Genomic DNA, 12,725 nt, shown 5'->3' on the forward strand with positions numbered 1-12,725 from the left:
CTGTTGTGGGACCTGTTCATTAAATTTTTGCCAACAGGAAAATATACCTGAGGCATGGAGGAAAAGTACTCTTGTCCCCATCTACAAGGGTAAAGGGAATACACAAGACTGTAAGAATTACAGAGGAATAAAATTGATGTCCCACAGAATGAAAATCCTAGCGAGGGTTCTTGATGGAAGCCTGAGGAAGGAGGCGGAGATTGCCAAGGAGCAATTTGGCTTCATGCCTGGTCGATCGGCCACAGATGCTATCTTTGGAGTACGACAGATAATGGAAAAGCTTCGAGAGAAGCAACGGGAGCTACATCTGGTATTTATTGATCTGGAGAAAGTGTATGATAGAGTGCAAAAGCAATTTATCAGTCAAACCATTCTCTCGCCCTGTACTTTTACTTTCACCATCAACCGTATCACTTTTAAACTCACTCTCTATGCTATCTAGCGTTTCATCACAATTTTCTTTCGCATTCTGACTTTCATCCACCATGTCAATCTCGCGACCTGACACACACACTTCAGATCCTTGCTTTCATGACACTTTCCCACTGTTATCGTTCTCAAACCAAACTCCAACCGCTCTCGGCAAAGCATACATTCCACAGACTTTACACTGGACGAATTCCCTTTTGTTAAATTCATCAAACAAATACGGCGATTTGGACGCCAGTGCCTTTCTTCGCTTTGGTGCCATGTGCTACTCTACGTATGTAACATGTCTTATCAAAATACTAAATTAACTCTATTTAAACCAAACTTTTTATGCTAAACTAATTAACTCCGCAGTATATTCTAATTCTAGCACAATTTTTAAACTAATAACGCAATTTTTTAAAAAACTAAATAACTTATCTTTCAGAGCTCTTCAAACGCAGGACTACCATCAACGTGCCTTCTTACTTCTCTCTCTCTCTCTCTCTCTCTCTATATATATATATATATATAACGTGCCATCTATTAGTTTGAAGCTGTACCATAGCAGTTTGTTTATTTTCCATTATTTTATAGATACCATGACCACGGAATGTATTCTAGAAACAACGTACAAGAGAAGTTTAGTGATTTACATATATGAGGAAGATAGAGGTTTCGATTTCCTGAATCTGTTATTTGATCCATTTAATAAAACGCTTCGCTATGTGAATAGACGAAACAAATTTCTTGCAATTTATAATGCAGCCACCATGAGCAAAGCTGTAGAAAAACTCAAAAAGGTAATTAATTTAAAAAATATTTAGCCTATTTTTAAAATCAAGGAAGATATTATTATCTCTAATTCTTCAAAAATAACATATTTATCCGGAAATATAAGAAAAAAATGGGTTAAATAAAATAAAATTTTTAAATAACTTTTCATATGTGTTACTGAAAAATTTTATATATTCTAGAATACCAATGCAATTTTTTTACCTCTTTTCTTTTAGTTTAGAAGACGTAGCGCATTCAAAACTAAAATCTAACTGATAATTGTTTTTGCACATTTCATTGAATATTCCACAAACTAACGTTTTGTCGTCTGTTCTTTGGGTTGAATTACTTTCATTAAAATTACGACTGAAGCAATTAAAGCTATGAGACTAGTATATTATGTATTTACATACTTTTTTTGATAAATTTTTGACTGGATTATCTATTTTGGTAGATAATCCAGTCAAAAAATCCAGTCAGAAAATCTAACTCGAATTTCTGGGAAGAAGAATATTGAAGAAGAAAAATAAATAAATAAAAATATTTAAAAAAATAAATAAAAGTAAAATAAATAAAACTCACATTTTAAGTTTAATGAGAGTTGTGCGAAAGATTAGTAGTAGAGCGAACAGATGTCAACGTTAGCATTTAGTAATGGGCCACCTAAACAGAATGGAAGAGGAAAGGTTAGCAAAACAAGTGTTTTTTGGTCAAGATGGCAGAAAAAAGATCCAATGGCCTAAGTGGATTGAGTGCCTTAGAAGGCCGAAATATGAAATGTAACAGTCTGACAGATAACATTGTAATTTTGATGATATTTTCAATAGGAAGTTAGTAATCATGTAAACTTTCATGTAGACCCCCGAAGTTATATTATATATCAAGAATTTGATGATGATGATGATAAAATTGTGAATAATAAAATCTTCACCACCCGCAGTGCTATAACAGTGCGATGTATTATAGGTTTAAAACTTAGTAAGCAAGTTGATGGGAGTCATAAAATATATATACTTGATTAGTCAAATATTTTTTTCGAACTATAGGCCATTTTATTTAACCTTTTCAAGTACCGTGTAGCTCAGTGGAAATGGCGTTTGTGCTCCACAGCTCTTGACTGCACGAAGGAATACTTGGGTTCAAATCTATTCACCGATTAAAGGAACATTTTCTAAGCCTTTTTTTTTTACTGGTTCCTGAGTTAGTCAGATTCTTGTATGGACAAACACGTTTTTTCTCCCAGAAACTCGGGTTTTTCGCCCGTAAACTCAAGAAAATCGACCATCGAACCCACACTATTTTCAGACATTAAAAATATTGTGTTACGGTTAAGGACCACGAGATGGTGACACTTGTTAGCTGTCTCTTCACTGCGTGCCGATTAAATTAGTGATAGCCTTGTTCCAGCCAATCTCTGATTGGCTACCAGTGTACTTTGAACTGCCCACTCAGTTACCAAAAGATAGATAGGGCTAAAGCAGCTTCGGATACTCCCTATACAGAAATAAAAGGCGTTAAATGATTTTTGTTTTAATTTTTACTTTAAATAAAAATTGAAACTTAACCCATTGAGTGGAATTTTATGAACTCCTATCTTATCACAATCTAACATTCTTTTCCAAACAAAAAAGGGAGATGAATACAGTAAATTGCCTCTAAGTGTAAAATAAGTAATATGTACATGTATATCAAGTATGTTCTGTTATGAAAAGGTTAAATAAGTATATATTTTGTGCCGTTCGCGAATGAGGTTAAATTAATATTGAAAATGTAAAACATTAGCAGAGTATTATAAAATAACATGTATAAAGGAATTATAGAATGTATGCACAAATTCAACAGTTGGGGGGGGGGGAGTCAAGTCCAAAGGTTACGGAGACGTACGCGAGGGAGCGACTCGCCCCAAGCAAACAACGTGACGTCAGTGTATGTGCGATAACGGGGCTATGGACGCCATGACGTAGTAGCACGTGTGAGTTGGCTGGACATCGAAAAGGGCGAGAATCGCCGAGAAGGAACAAGGGAAATATAAGGGTCATGCGACCCTGTAACAAGGCTTTTTGTTCCTGGATTCCTGTGTGTTCCTCTCTCTCGTGGTGGCGTATGGTGCGAGTGCCCTCGGTGTCGGAGGGATCCCAATAGGCAGCTACGGTCTCGGCGGCCGTATTCTCCGCGAAAAAAAGCAAGTCCGGCTGTCCACAGAAGGCCAGTTTCCTGTGAACCTATGAAGCACTAAAGAGCCGAAAAGGGAAGATAAGTAAACTTTGTTTGTGTTACACTGATTATGAATGAAAGATTTGTGTCACGTTAATATGTTATAGAAGAAGAATATCAATGATATAGGATAGGATTGTATTGTTATCACTTTAGAAGAATATCGATTTTAACCTTACTATCTGTCGTTGTGTTAAAGTTCGCCTTTATATTGAATGAAGTTAAGGATATGTTAGAGTAAAGAATTGGCATAATATAAAGAGATTGTGAAAGATATGAATGTTATCTTGTGTAGTCTGACAGGGCTACGGAGTTTTAGATTGATTGTGATAATAGTACATGACTAATGCTTAGCGATGGTTAATATAATTCTTACTTTAGGAAGCTACTGTATAATATTTTGTAAGTGTAATAGTAGTGTTTGAATATTATATACCTTGTCTGGAACTCCCTTAAGAGGGAATTTTAATTTATGTTATTATGTGTATCAACTTTTGAGTACAATAAACCTTGCTTTTGATTCTAACAAAGACTTTCTGTGATTTCTGGAATCCGATGCACCTCTTATAAAATATGAAGGACCTATGCGGGATATTAAAAGGGTATATTTAGGCCACGTCTGCAGAGTTAATAGATATCATTAAGTACTGTCCTGAGATTACCTCTTGGTTGTTAATATTAATTAATCTAATAGCGCTAAGTGGCACAGCGAAACAAATAAATTTCTTGGCGTTTTACGAGAGGTAAATCTCAGATACTCTGGTACTGCCTCGATCTCGAGGGACTTCCATTGTCCCTCAGAGGTACCACGTGCTACCAGATGGAGTGTAGCACGTGGTACCTCTGAGGAGATAGAGCATAAAAGGTTAAAATAGTTGTGATAAGGAAGAAAGCGACACAACACCTAATATACGAATCCTTTCTTTAAGAAAAGTTAAATAATTGGCAAATATATTAGTCAGTAAGTACCATCTTTGATCTGATATTAAAATAAAAAAGTGAAAACTGATTTCTAAATTAATTAAACTTATAATGTTTAAGATCATATGGCTTGATGAATTCATTTGAAATTGACATCTCATACAAATATAAACTACAAAGTATTTCAAAATGCATGTATTTGATTTGTTGCAAATAATTTTGAATCAGATACCACTGTGGTGGGCATTTGAAATGTTGTATAGCAACGTGCAGAAGAAAAGAGCCTCAAACACTTCACTTGCCATCAAAAATTCTTTGTAGAAGGTGTAATAAATAGGAATTATTAGTTGAAAGTTAAGTGGTAAAAGAGAACACGGGCATATAGATCATAGCTTTTGGAATGAGAGGTGTTGGGTTTTATGAAGTGCAGTACCAAGTCAACTCTCATGTGAAGATTATATTCTCGTAAAGTGAACCACCACTACCACTGTAGTCGTTATCGTTGAAAACTGTAAATCCATTTCTTCCAAAATGACGACTACAGTGTTATCATTTCTGAACACCATTTTGATACATTACCCTCATTGTTATCTAGTCCTGTTATGAGATAATATAGAAATATAATCTATCTGGTTTACGCTTACGCATAGACTCACATCGTACTATGCAAGCTTTCGAAACCAGATCCGAAGGAATTATGCCTTCTCCGACAGTCTCTTATGTCTGTATATTGCATGTGTTCTTCTTGCTGGTTTGCTTGTTTTACGAGATGAAAAATAAAACCAAATTTTCAGAAGGGAAATTTTGTCTTCTCAGTATGAGACTAACACTCACCTTCAAGTGAAAAGCTCTGATAAAGAATTTTTCCGTCCTAGACGAGATTCAAGCTCAGGTTTTCCAACCAAAGGTCATATACCAAATTTTTAATTTTAATTTTAATTTTAACCTGGTCCATTCTGAAGGACCAGGTTAAAATTTTAATTTTAACCTGGTCCTTCAGAATGGACCAGGTTAAAATTAAAATTATTTTAAAAAGAGAGATAATTTATTAAGATAGCAAAATTGAGAATAAAAGCAAACAGGAAGCATTCTCAATTTTGCTATCTTAATAAATTTTATGGAAAACATTTGCAATAATACTGTCCTTTAAACTGTATAATTTCATAATTATCTGGTATAATATAACAAAGGTGTATTTTTTATTTATAGATGGATCGCAGAGGAAAGTATTTTACTCGATGGTATATACTTTGCGATATCCAATCAGATACCTTTTATGCTGAAAAAGGGTTTATGAATTCCCTTTCTAACATTGACCAAATTTTCTTTGTTAGTGTTTCCAAGTCTAACAGTAATTTCTCATCGAATGTAAGTAGAATATTGTAGATATTTCACGGATAATATTGTATGTCTTATTATCGGAAATTCTGTCAGCTGCATATTGTGATAAGTTATGATACTTGTTCTCTTAACTGGTTAATGGTTCATTGTCAGAGATGGAAATGATTACTGAGTTTTTAATATATGTTGATGAAGCATCGACAGTCATTGACTTCGTGAACATCGAACCTGCGATACAGTTAAAGGAGAAAAAGAAAGATGTCAGTTGTGCATCACAAGGACGAACGACATGAAGCATTCCAAGAGATGTTCTCAGGTTTGGAGAGAATGTGACAAAAATAGTCTCCCAAGTGTAGCTGTAATAAATTTGTTTCCATTACTCTATTTAAATAAGTGATATTTTTGTATTTTTCTGAAAAAAAATATGGAGGTTACAAATAAAAGAAAAACAGGGAGCTAGAATTCGTTGTAATCTGTACATTCAACTATTATACTTCTCCAGTTTATAATAATAATAATAATTATTATTATTTATATTATTTTAATTTTGAAAATTAAAAACTTTTGAAACCATAAAAACTAATTCTTTGCATTCTTCTTAAGCTTAAAGTGAAAATATATAAGTAAAACGAACGCTTAATTTGAAATCATATCCAATTCAAATAAGACAACAATGAATGGCATACGTGCACAATGTGGAAGTGTGCTTATAAGTATAATATACTAGTATTTTCGAAAATTTCGAAACAAACGTATACTACGCGCTGTCGAGAGTGCCCCAATACTGAACAGAGGCAATGCGTGCGTCAGAGAGATTGAAACTTAGGCTGTTGCTGATATGAGAAGAATCTAGAGAAATTTCTCTAGATTCGACAATCTTTCTCTCGAGTTCATCATAGCACACATGGATATTAGAAGTTTGAGTCCAGTTCACAATGTGTTTGCGGCTTTCGTCTGAGTTAACTGAAAATAAAACGTGGCTAGAGAGAGCGCTAGCTCTAGTCCTGTTATAGGAGATATCTCTACGGTGTTCTTCCAAACGTAGAAGGATGCATTTAGCAGACTGGCCATAGTATGGCTTTCCACAATCACATAAAATCTTGCACACTCCTGGAAACTGAGTTGGAAGATGTTTCTCTTTAGGTTTACTAAGTATTGAACGAAGTTTTTGGAGTGTAGTGAAGCAACTTCTGAATTTAAACTTCTTGAGAATTTTTGCCAGTTTGGATGAAGATTATTTCCTGAGAAATAATCTTGCTGCTCCTTACCCTTCTGAGATGTTGCCTCTGTAGAGGCCATCCGTGGATTGTCATTAATTACTGAGTCTTAATTGACCTCCTCCATAGCTACACTTCATCAATTTGTCTGTTTTCTACATTTTTTTTCCTTCGGTAGCGAATAGCGGATATTTTATCAAGCATGACCTTGTATGATAAAAATTAACGAATTTAGAATTCTTTCTCTCTCTGTTTGATCTGCTGTATATATGAAAATTTCCTTGCCTCACTTTGCTACTTTGCAAAAAACTGGGCAAGAAATTCCAATCACAACACAAAGCTGTTTATTTATTAATCTCCGAATATCGATTACCTACAGATTAATCTTAACTAGCTTTCTCTTCGCATTTTGGTTTATTTAATTTTTATCAACCCTACCCATGTAAAGTAACAAGGTATCACGAAAGTGCTGTAGTGGGCAAGTAGCTAGAGAGAAAGCACTTATCTGAACTGTGTATGGATGTAGGTCAGCGGATTCTTGTGTTTGTATATGATTAGAGGAAATCACAAGGAATGGGAGTGGTTAGTTCGGTGGAGTGGCGTTCATTGAATTACCTATAAATATATAGATAAGCATTCCGAGGGAAATTTTAGGTACAGAACAGTGTTTTAAGGTCGAAAGGAATTATGACTTATAAATTGTTAGGCATTGAGTAGAACAGCAGCAATGCTTAGAACAAAAAAGAGTACAAAGTATTTTTGAAGGGAGAAGAGGCTGTGGACGTGTTTACGCCAGTAGAGGCTAGAGCTAAAACTCAACCCAAGAAGAGAAAACTGATCTTGATTAGCAATTAGAATATTACAACGATTAAGTTATAATATTCTAATCACTAACCAAGATTAGAGTCGAAGCAAATTTTTTTCTTCTTTAGAGTATTGTGTTTTGGTAGCATTGAAATTCACTAGATTACTTCCTCACCACTTGAGAATGGTGAGCAGTTGGTGTTTAAGACATTGCCAATTTAAAGATCTTAAAGCTTGATTCATTTAACACTACAAGGTTTTATAAGTAAAGAATAATAATTATGTTGTGTGTGTGTGTGTGTGTGTGTGTGTGTGCTGTCATTATCCAAATTCTGAACAGGTTTAAGATTATTACTATTATTTTGTTTTTGTGGGTGCCTTTCACTCATGAAGTTATTTGAAACATATATTTCTAAAATCCTTCTCTAGAGAACAAACTTTTTCAAGTTATTTCAGGCCTCCAATAAGCTGAGTAATGATATATCACAAACATTAAAGCCCATGGCGGAATTTGTACCTTAGCTTATCCACTCTCTAACCTGCTGATTAGAGAGTGGATACTAATCAACAGACGAAACAAGCCGACCAAGTTACAGAAGGTCATTGATATGGAAAGAAGAATGGGTAAAAGCACAGAGCCATGGAGTACTGCAGCTTTGATGAAAGAATCTGTTGAAAGGAAGCCATCCACTGTGACTTGCGATGAACGACCACAAAGGAAACTGGCAATCACATCAAAATATCTTAATAAATCCTAATATCTTATCTTGGGAAGGTGGACACGATACTAGACCCGATTAAATGTCTTGGAAATATCAAGAACACAAATTTTTCAAAATTTCCAGATTGTTGATACACCAAATAGTCTGTAGATAATAGTTATCCCCTTAGCAACTACGATCATAACTTTGTCACGTTTCCTTATCTACAATTGGTCCTAGCAAACCTCTTTCTCTTGCTAACCGGTACCACTGTAGTGCCTATTGCAGTACTATGGTGCAGTGTAGAGCGACTTCTGATATTTCTGAGCCTTTTTTAATGGTCTTATTAATGAGATCGCTTTCCAGTTCCTAACAATTAACTACCTGAAATTATTCTACTTGGAATGAGAACCCTTCTTTCCCCGTTACAAACAAAACTGCGACCGATATGCAAGTCTCCCGTTCTCCAACAAGTGGATCAAAGTAGCCCCAGATAAAAATTATCGTATCTTAAATGATCCAAGTCCAAAAACAGCTGTTTCCCAATTATCCTACTCTACAGTCCGTAACAATGATAGAATGTCATCAACAAATTGAAAGGACTACCAAGGAAACGCATTTCCTATTATAGAACGAACAATCTACTAATGCTTCTTGTGAACTTTCGCCAGAAATAAAACAGAAAATGTGCAGTAATGTATATTTTAATAGAATACTCCTGGTCAAGGTAATATGTTTTCAGCTGTACGAAAAGCCTGCGTTCCATCACCTATAAAACTCTTATACGTAGCAAATTTCCTTAAAAACCTTACTCTATTTAGACATAAGAAACCGAAAAGTTTGGAGAACCTCGTGTGGGTTGCTCTTAATATTTTTAAAGCTATTTGATCGAGATCTTTGCACATTAAATTATGGCCTTCCTATTATCCTTGGTGACTGAATCTCAGTTTCCTGCATGGAACTCCTTGCGTATCATGATGAATGGTTTCTTCTTATCACAATTCTGTGAATGCTGGAATATCCGACGGTTCCGAACTTTCTTGAACGCTCTTATATATTCTTCTTCTTCTTTCTCTACGCGTTATTGCCGCTTCCTATGCAGGGTCCGCGTGTTACTTAGATGCGACTTCTTGTTAGTACCACTCCCAACCGACCTGTCGCTTAGTCTGCCGCTGGGGGGGGGGTGATATATTTTTGACTATAGAAACGTATGTTCACGGGGCCGGTTTACTCGCTTGCGGGATGAAAAACGCCAGATAAACTGACGGAAAAAACCCTACTGCCCGCACCCAAGACCGGCTGACTTGGCTATGTCTGAGGAAGATCCTCAAATTCCTCACGTCATCGACGGGAATCGAACCTGGGGCACTCCTTCCACAGGCATATGGTTGCGAAGCGCAAAGCCACTAGGCTAACCGCGCGGACGAACACTCTTATATATTAATAACTTTAATTAGTCTGAAATTCTCTTCATAGTTTCCTTCCATTCTTTTCCTTGCATTCCTTTTTTCATTAGAGAAACCTTGTAATATTTTGTTCGAATTGAAGCTTCAAGATCTTCTGTAAGATTCCCTTAGATTTCTTCTCCATTCTCAAGTAGGATCAAGAAACCCATAAGTTCAACGTTACTAAACAAAATATAATCTTCTATTATTTTAGGAAGAAAGTTCTTACTTCGATCCTTCCGTACATTCTAATATTTCGATCGCCGATCAAAATTAATTTTTTTCTCTTCTGGTAGACTTTCACATCCCTTCTTTCTTTCTCATGGCCGCTCTATTTTTTCTTTCTTTCTTTTTTTTCTTTTTTTTTTCTTTTTGTAATGATATTCATGAGCGCTGCTTCACTGGTCAACATTCCTACATAGTTCAGATTCAAAATTATTGAACCTGCTTCTCATTCATCTCTACTTTCATTTCGTCTACCTTTGTTCTTTGCAATCGAAGCTCTCATACACTGTTTCTCCTAATCACTTGCCCACACCGCGCAAATATGTAATAAGTTTTATGACCACCGATATTGAAAAATATGATATAACCTTTTTCCTTTGTGACCCTTCTATTACAGTTTCCTGTGAAATTTATAATTTATAAATTCGCTAAACCCGTGTTTCCAGTCAATTCTCATACGGCCATAATGAATATTTTTAAATCAATCAAGTCCAGTGGGGTTCTTCTTTCCCGTGGTGGCGAATGTCGAAATTTGAATGGGACAACGGTGACTGCTTCAGTATTTGAGGTAAGATCGCTATAAGTTTTCTGGAATTTATTTTGTTGATAAATTTTGAAATCAATTATCTATAATAGTTTCTGAATTAGTTTGTGAAGAATTAACTATAATTCGTTTCTGAAGTGAAACTAATCTGATTATAAGTGTGTAAAACAATTAGGAAACTAAACAAGAGTTGTTTATTATAAATAAAGTAAAATTATTCATACAAATGCACCAACAAAAAGTAAAAAAGATGCGAAATATATTTCGCATTCAATAAAAACAATGTAAGAGAATTATAAAATCATTTATTTAAATTTATTAAATTTAAAATTTGTCAGAGAATAGACCAACTTGTAAGTTTGTTGACAAGTTACGCAATGAAGCCAGAATCAGTTTTTCCATTTTGGCTTATAATAGTTAAAACGAAGTCTTGGCCTCTACTAGTTTGTGAACTGGGTTTCTTCAATTTTCTTTGATAAACTCATGAGAACAGATTAAACGTGTTAAATTTATTCAACGAATTCTAATATGTTTATTTTTGTTTTGATGCACAGTTTCATAATGTGTTGAATGCTATCGCATTCAACACGAAATATGAAGATACCTCTTGATTGGAAGACAGTTTCAAGTAGAGTTATGCGAGTAAACGTCAAAATGGGGATATGGACAACGAAACCTACTTTTGCCTATGGTCCAACGGAAAAGGAGGTATTTTTTGAGTCTTTAGAAGAGGCAGCTGACATGAACAAAATGAAAAAGTGATCCTTATTGGAGATCTGAACAGCAGAGTAGGAAATAACTCCAATCAGACATATAGAAACGTTTTGGGAAAATTTGGAGAAAAGCGCAAAGCTAATAATAATGGTAAGTATTTACTGGACTTGCTCAGGACCAGGACTAGTCATTACTAACACCATTTCAACATAAAGATGTGCATAAGTTCACATGGAGAGAAGACACAAGAAATAAGAAAAGCCTCATTGACTATATCATTGTCGACAGCGATATCTTCATGTTGGTTCAAGATACCAGAGTGCACAGAGGATTTGAAGTTGGAAGTGAACCTTAACTGAGTGCCAAGCACTATAAAAATGGATATTACATTGAAAAAACAGTATGCAAGAAAGTTTTAAAAATAATGAGTTGAGTAGCTTTTATAGGTAAACTGTAGACTCGACTATACAAGCATTATTGAAAAAAAAATTGAAGCAGTTTGAAAACAAGAATCAAACCTTGGAGTCTCGGTCCCAAAAACTGAAAGATATTGATTAATGCAGGGCTGCAAGGATAGAAAAATAAGAACCTCCTGGTGGATAGAAGAAATTAAAGACGCAGTTCTGAAAAAAGAAGAAAGCATACCCAAAAGTTCCTACCAAATAGCTCAGCAGATGCCCTAAAAGAATACAGAGAAAAATGTAAGATATCTAAGCTGTGGGTAAGAGTAGCTAAACAAAAGTCATGTGAAGACTTTGGTAAGAGTATAGAGAATAAATATCAGGAAGATCGCAAATTGTTCTGGAGACTATATTGTTCAGAATTTTCTGAAGAAGCTTAGAAATGGAGGAAAGAGTAATGTAAAAGAAAGCAAAGATGATAAAAGTGACATAAAAACTGAAGATAAGGAGAAACTAGATATCTGGAGTAATTACTTTGAAAGACTGTTAAACGAACCAAACAGTGACAAAACCACATCAGAAAATCTTCTAGTACTTGAGAAAATTTACTCGAGGTAGAAAAAGCTGTCGAAAACTTGAAATGTGGAAAAGCAGCTGGAGTGGATGATATTCACCCAGAAATGCTTAAGTATGGAGGTATAAAAGTTTTGCAGTGGCTACATTAGTTTTTCAGAAAAAACAACAACAGATATTTGGTCAAAATACTTCCATCCGCTTCATATATATATATAAAATATATATAATATGTGCGTTAAAACGGAAGGAAATAATATCTAGGCTTATATGCAAGTCTTAGTCTATAGAATAAAATATTAGATTTCCCTTAGCGTAGTACAACTTCATTCTTCGCACTAAAATCATTACTATTTTCAAAAAGCATCAGAAAAACTATTTATTTACCAAAGACACTGATTGATACAAGCAACTTGGGATTCTCACTTAGTGATACGAAT

The 12,725-nt window shown here is 34.8% G+C and overlaps 1 protein-coding gene across 1 annotated transcript in view; it reads left to right on the forward strand.

Moving 5' to 3' along the window:
• Positions 1 to 1,010: 1,010 nt before the first annotated feature.
• LOC150094873 (glutamate receptor-like) overlaps positions 1,011 to 12,725 on the forward strand; it is a 30,549-nt gene continuing 18,834 nt past the window's right edge. The window contains exon 1 of the mRNA XM_090411687.1: positions 1,011 to 1,211. Coding sequence (XP_090267813.1) covers positions 1,011 to 1,211 — 201 coding nt within the window. The remainder of the gene's footprint in view (positions 1,212 to 12,725) is intronic.

This window comes from Typopeltis vanoorti, chromosome 21, assembly GCF_054136105.1.
Source record: "Typopeltis vanoorti isolate ZY-2024b chromosome 21, IOZ_Tvanoo_1.0, whole genome shotgun sequence".
In the NCBI taxonomy this organism is placed as follows: Eukaryota; Metazoa; Arthropoda; class Arachnida; order Uropygi; family Thelyphonidae; genus Typopeltis; species Typopeltis vanoorti.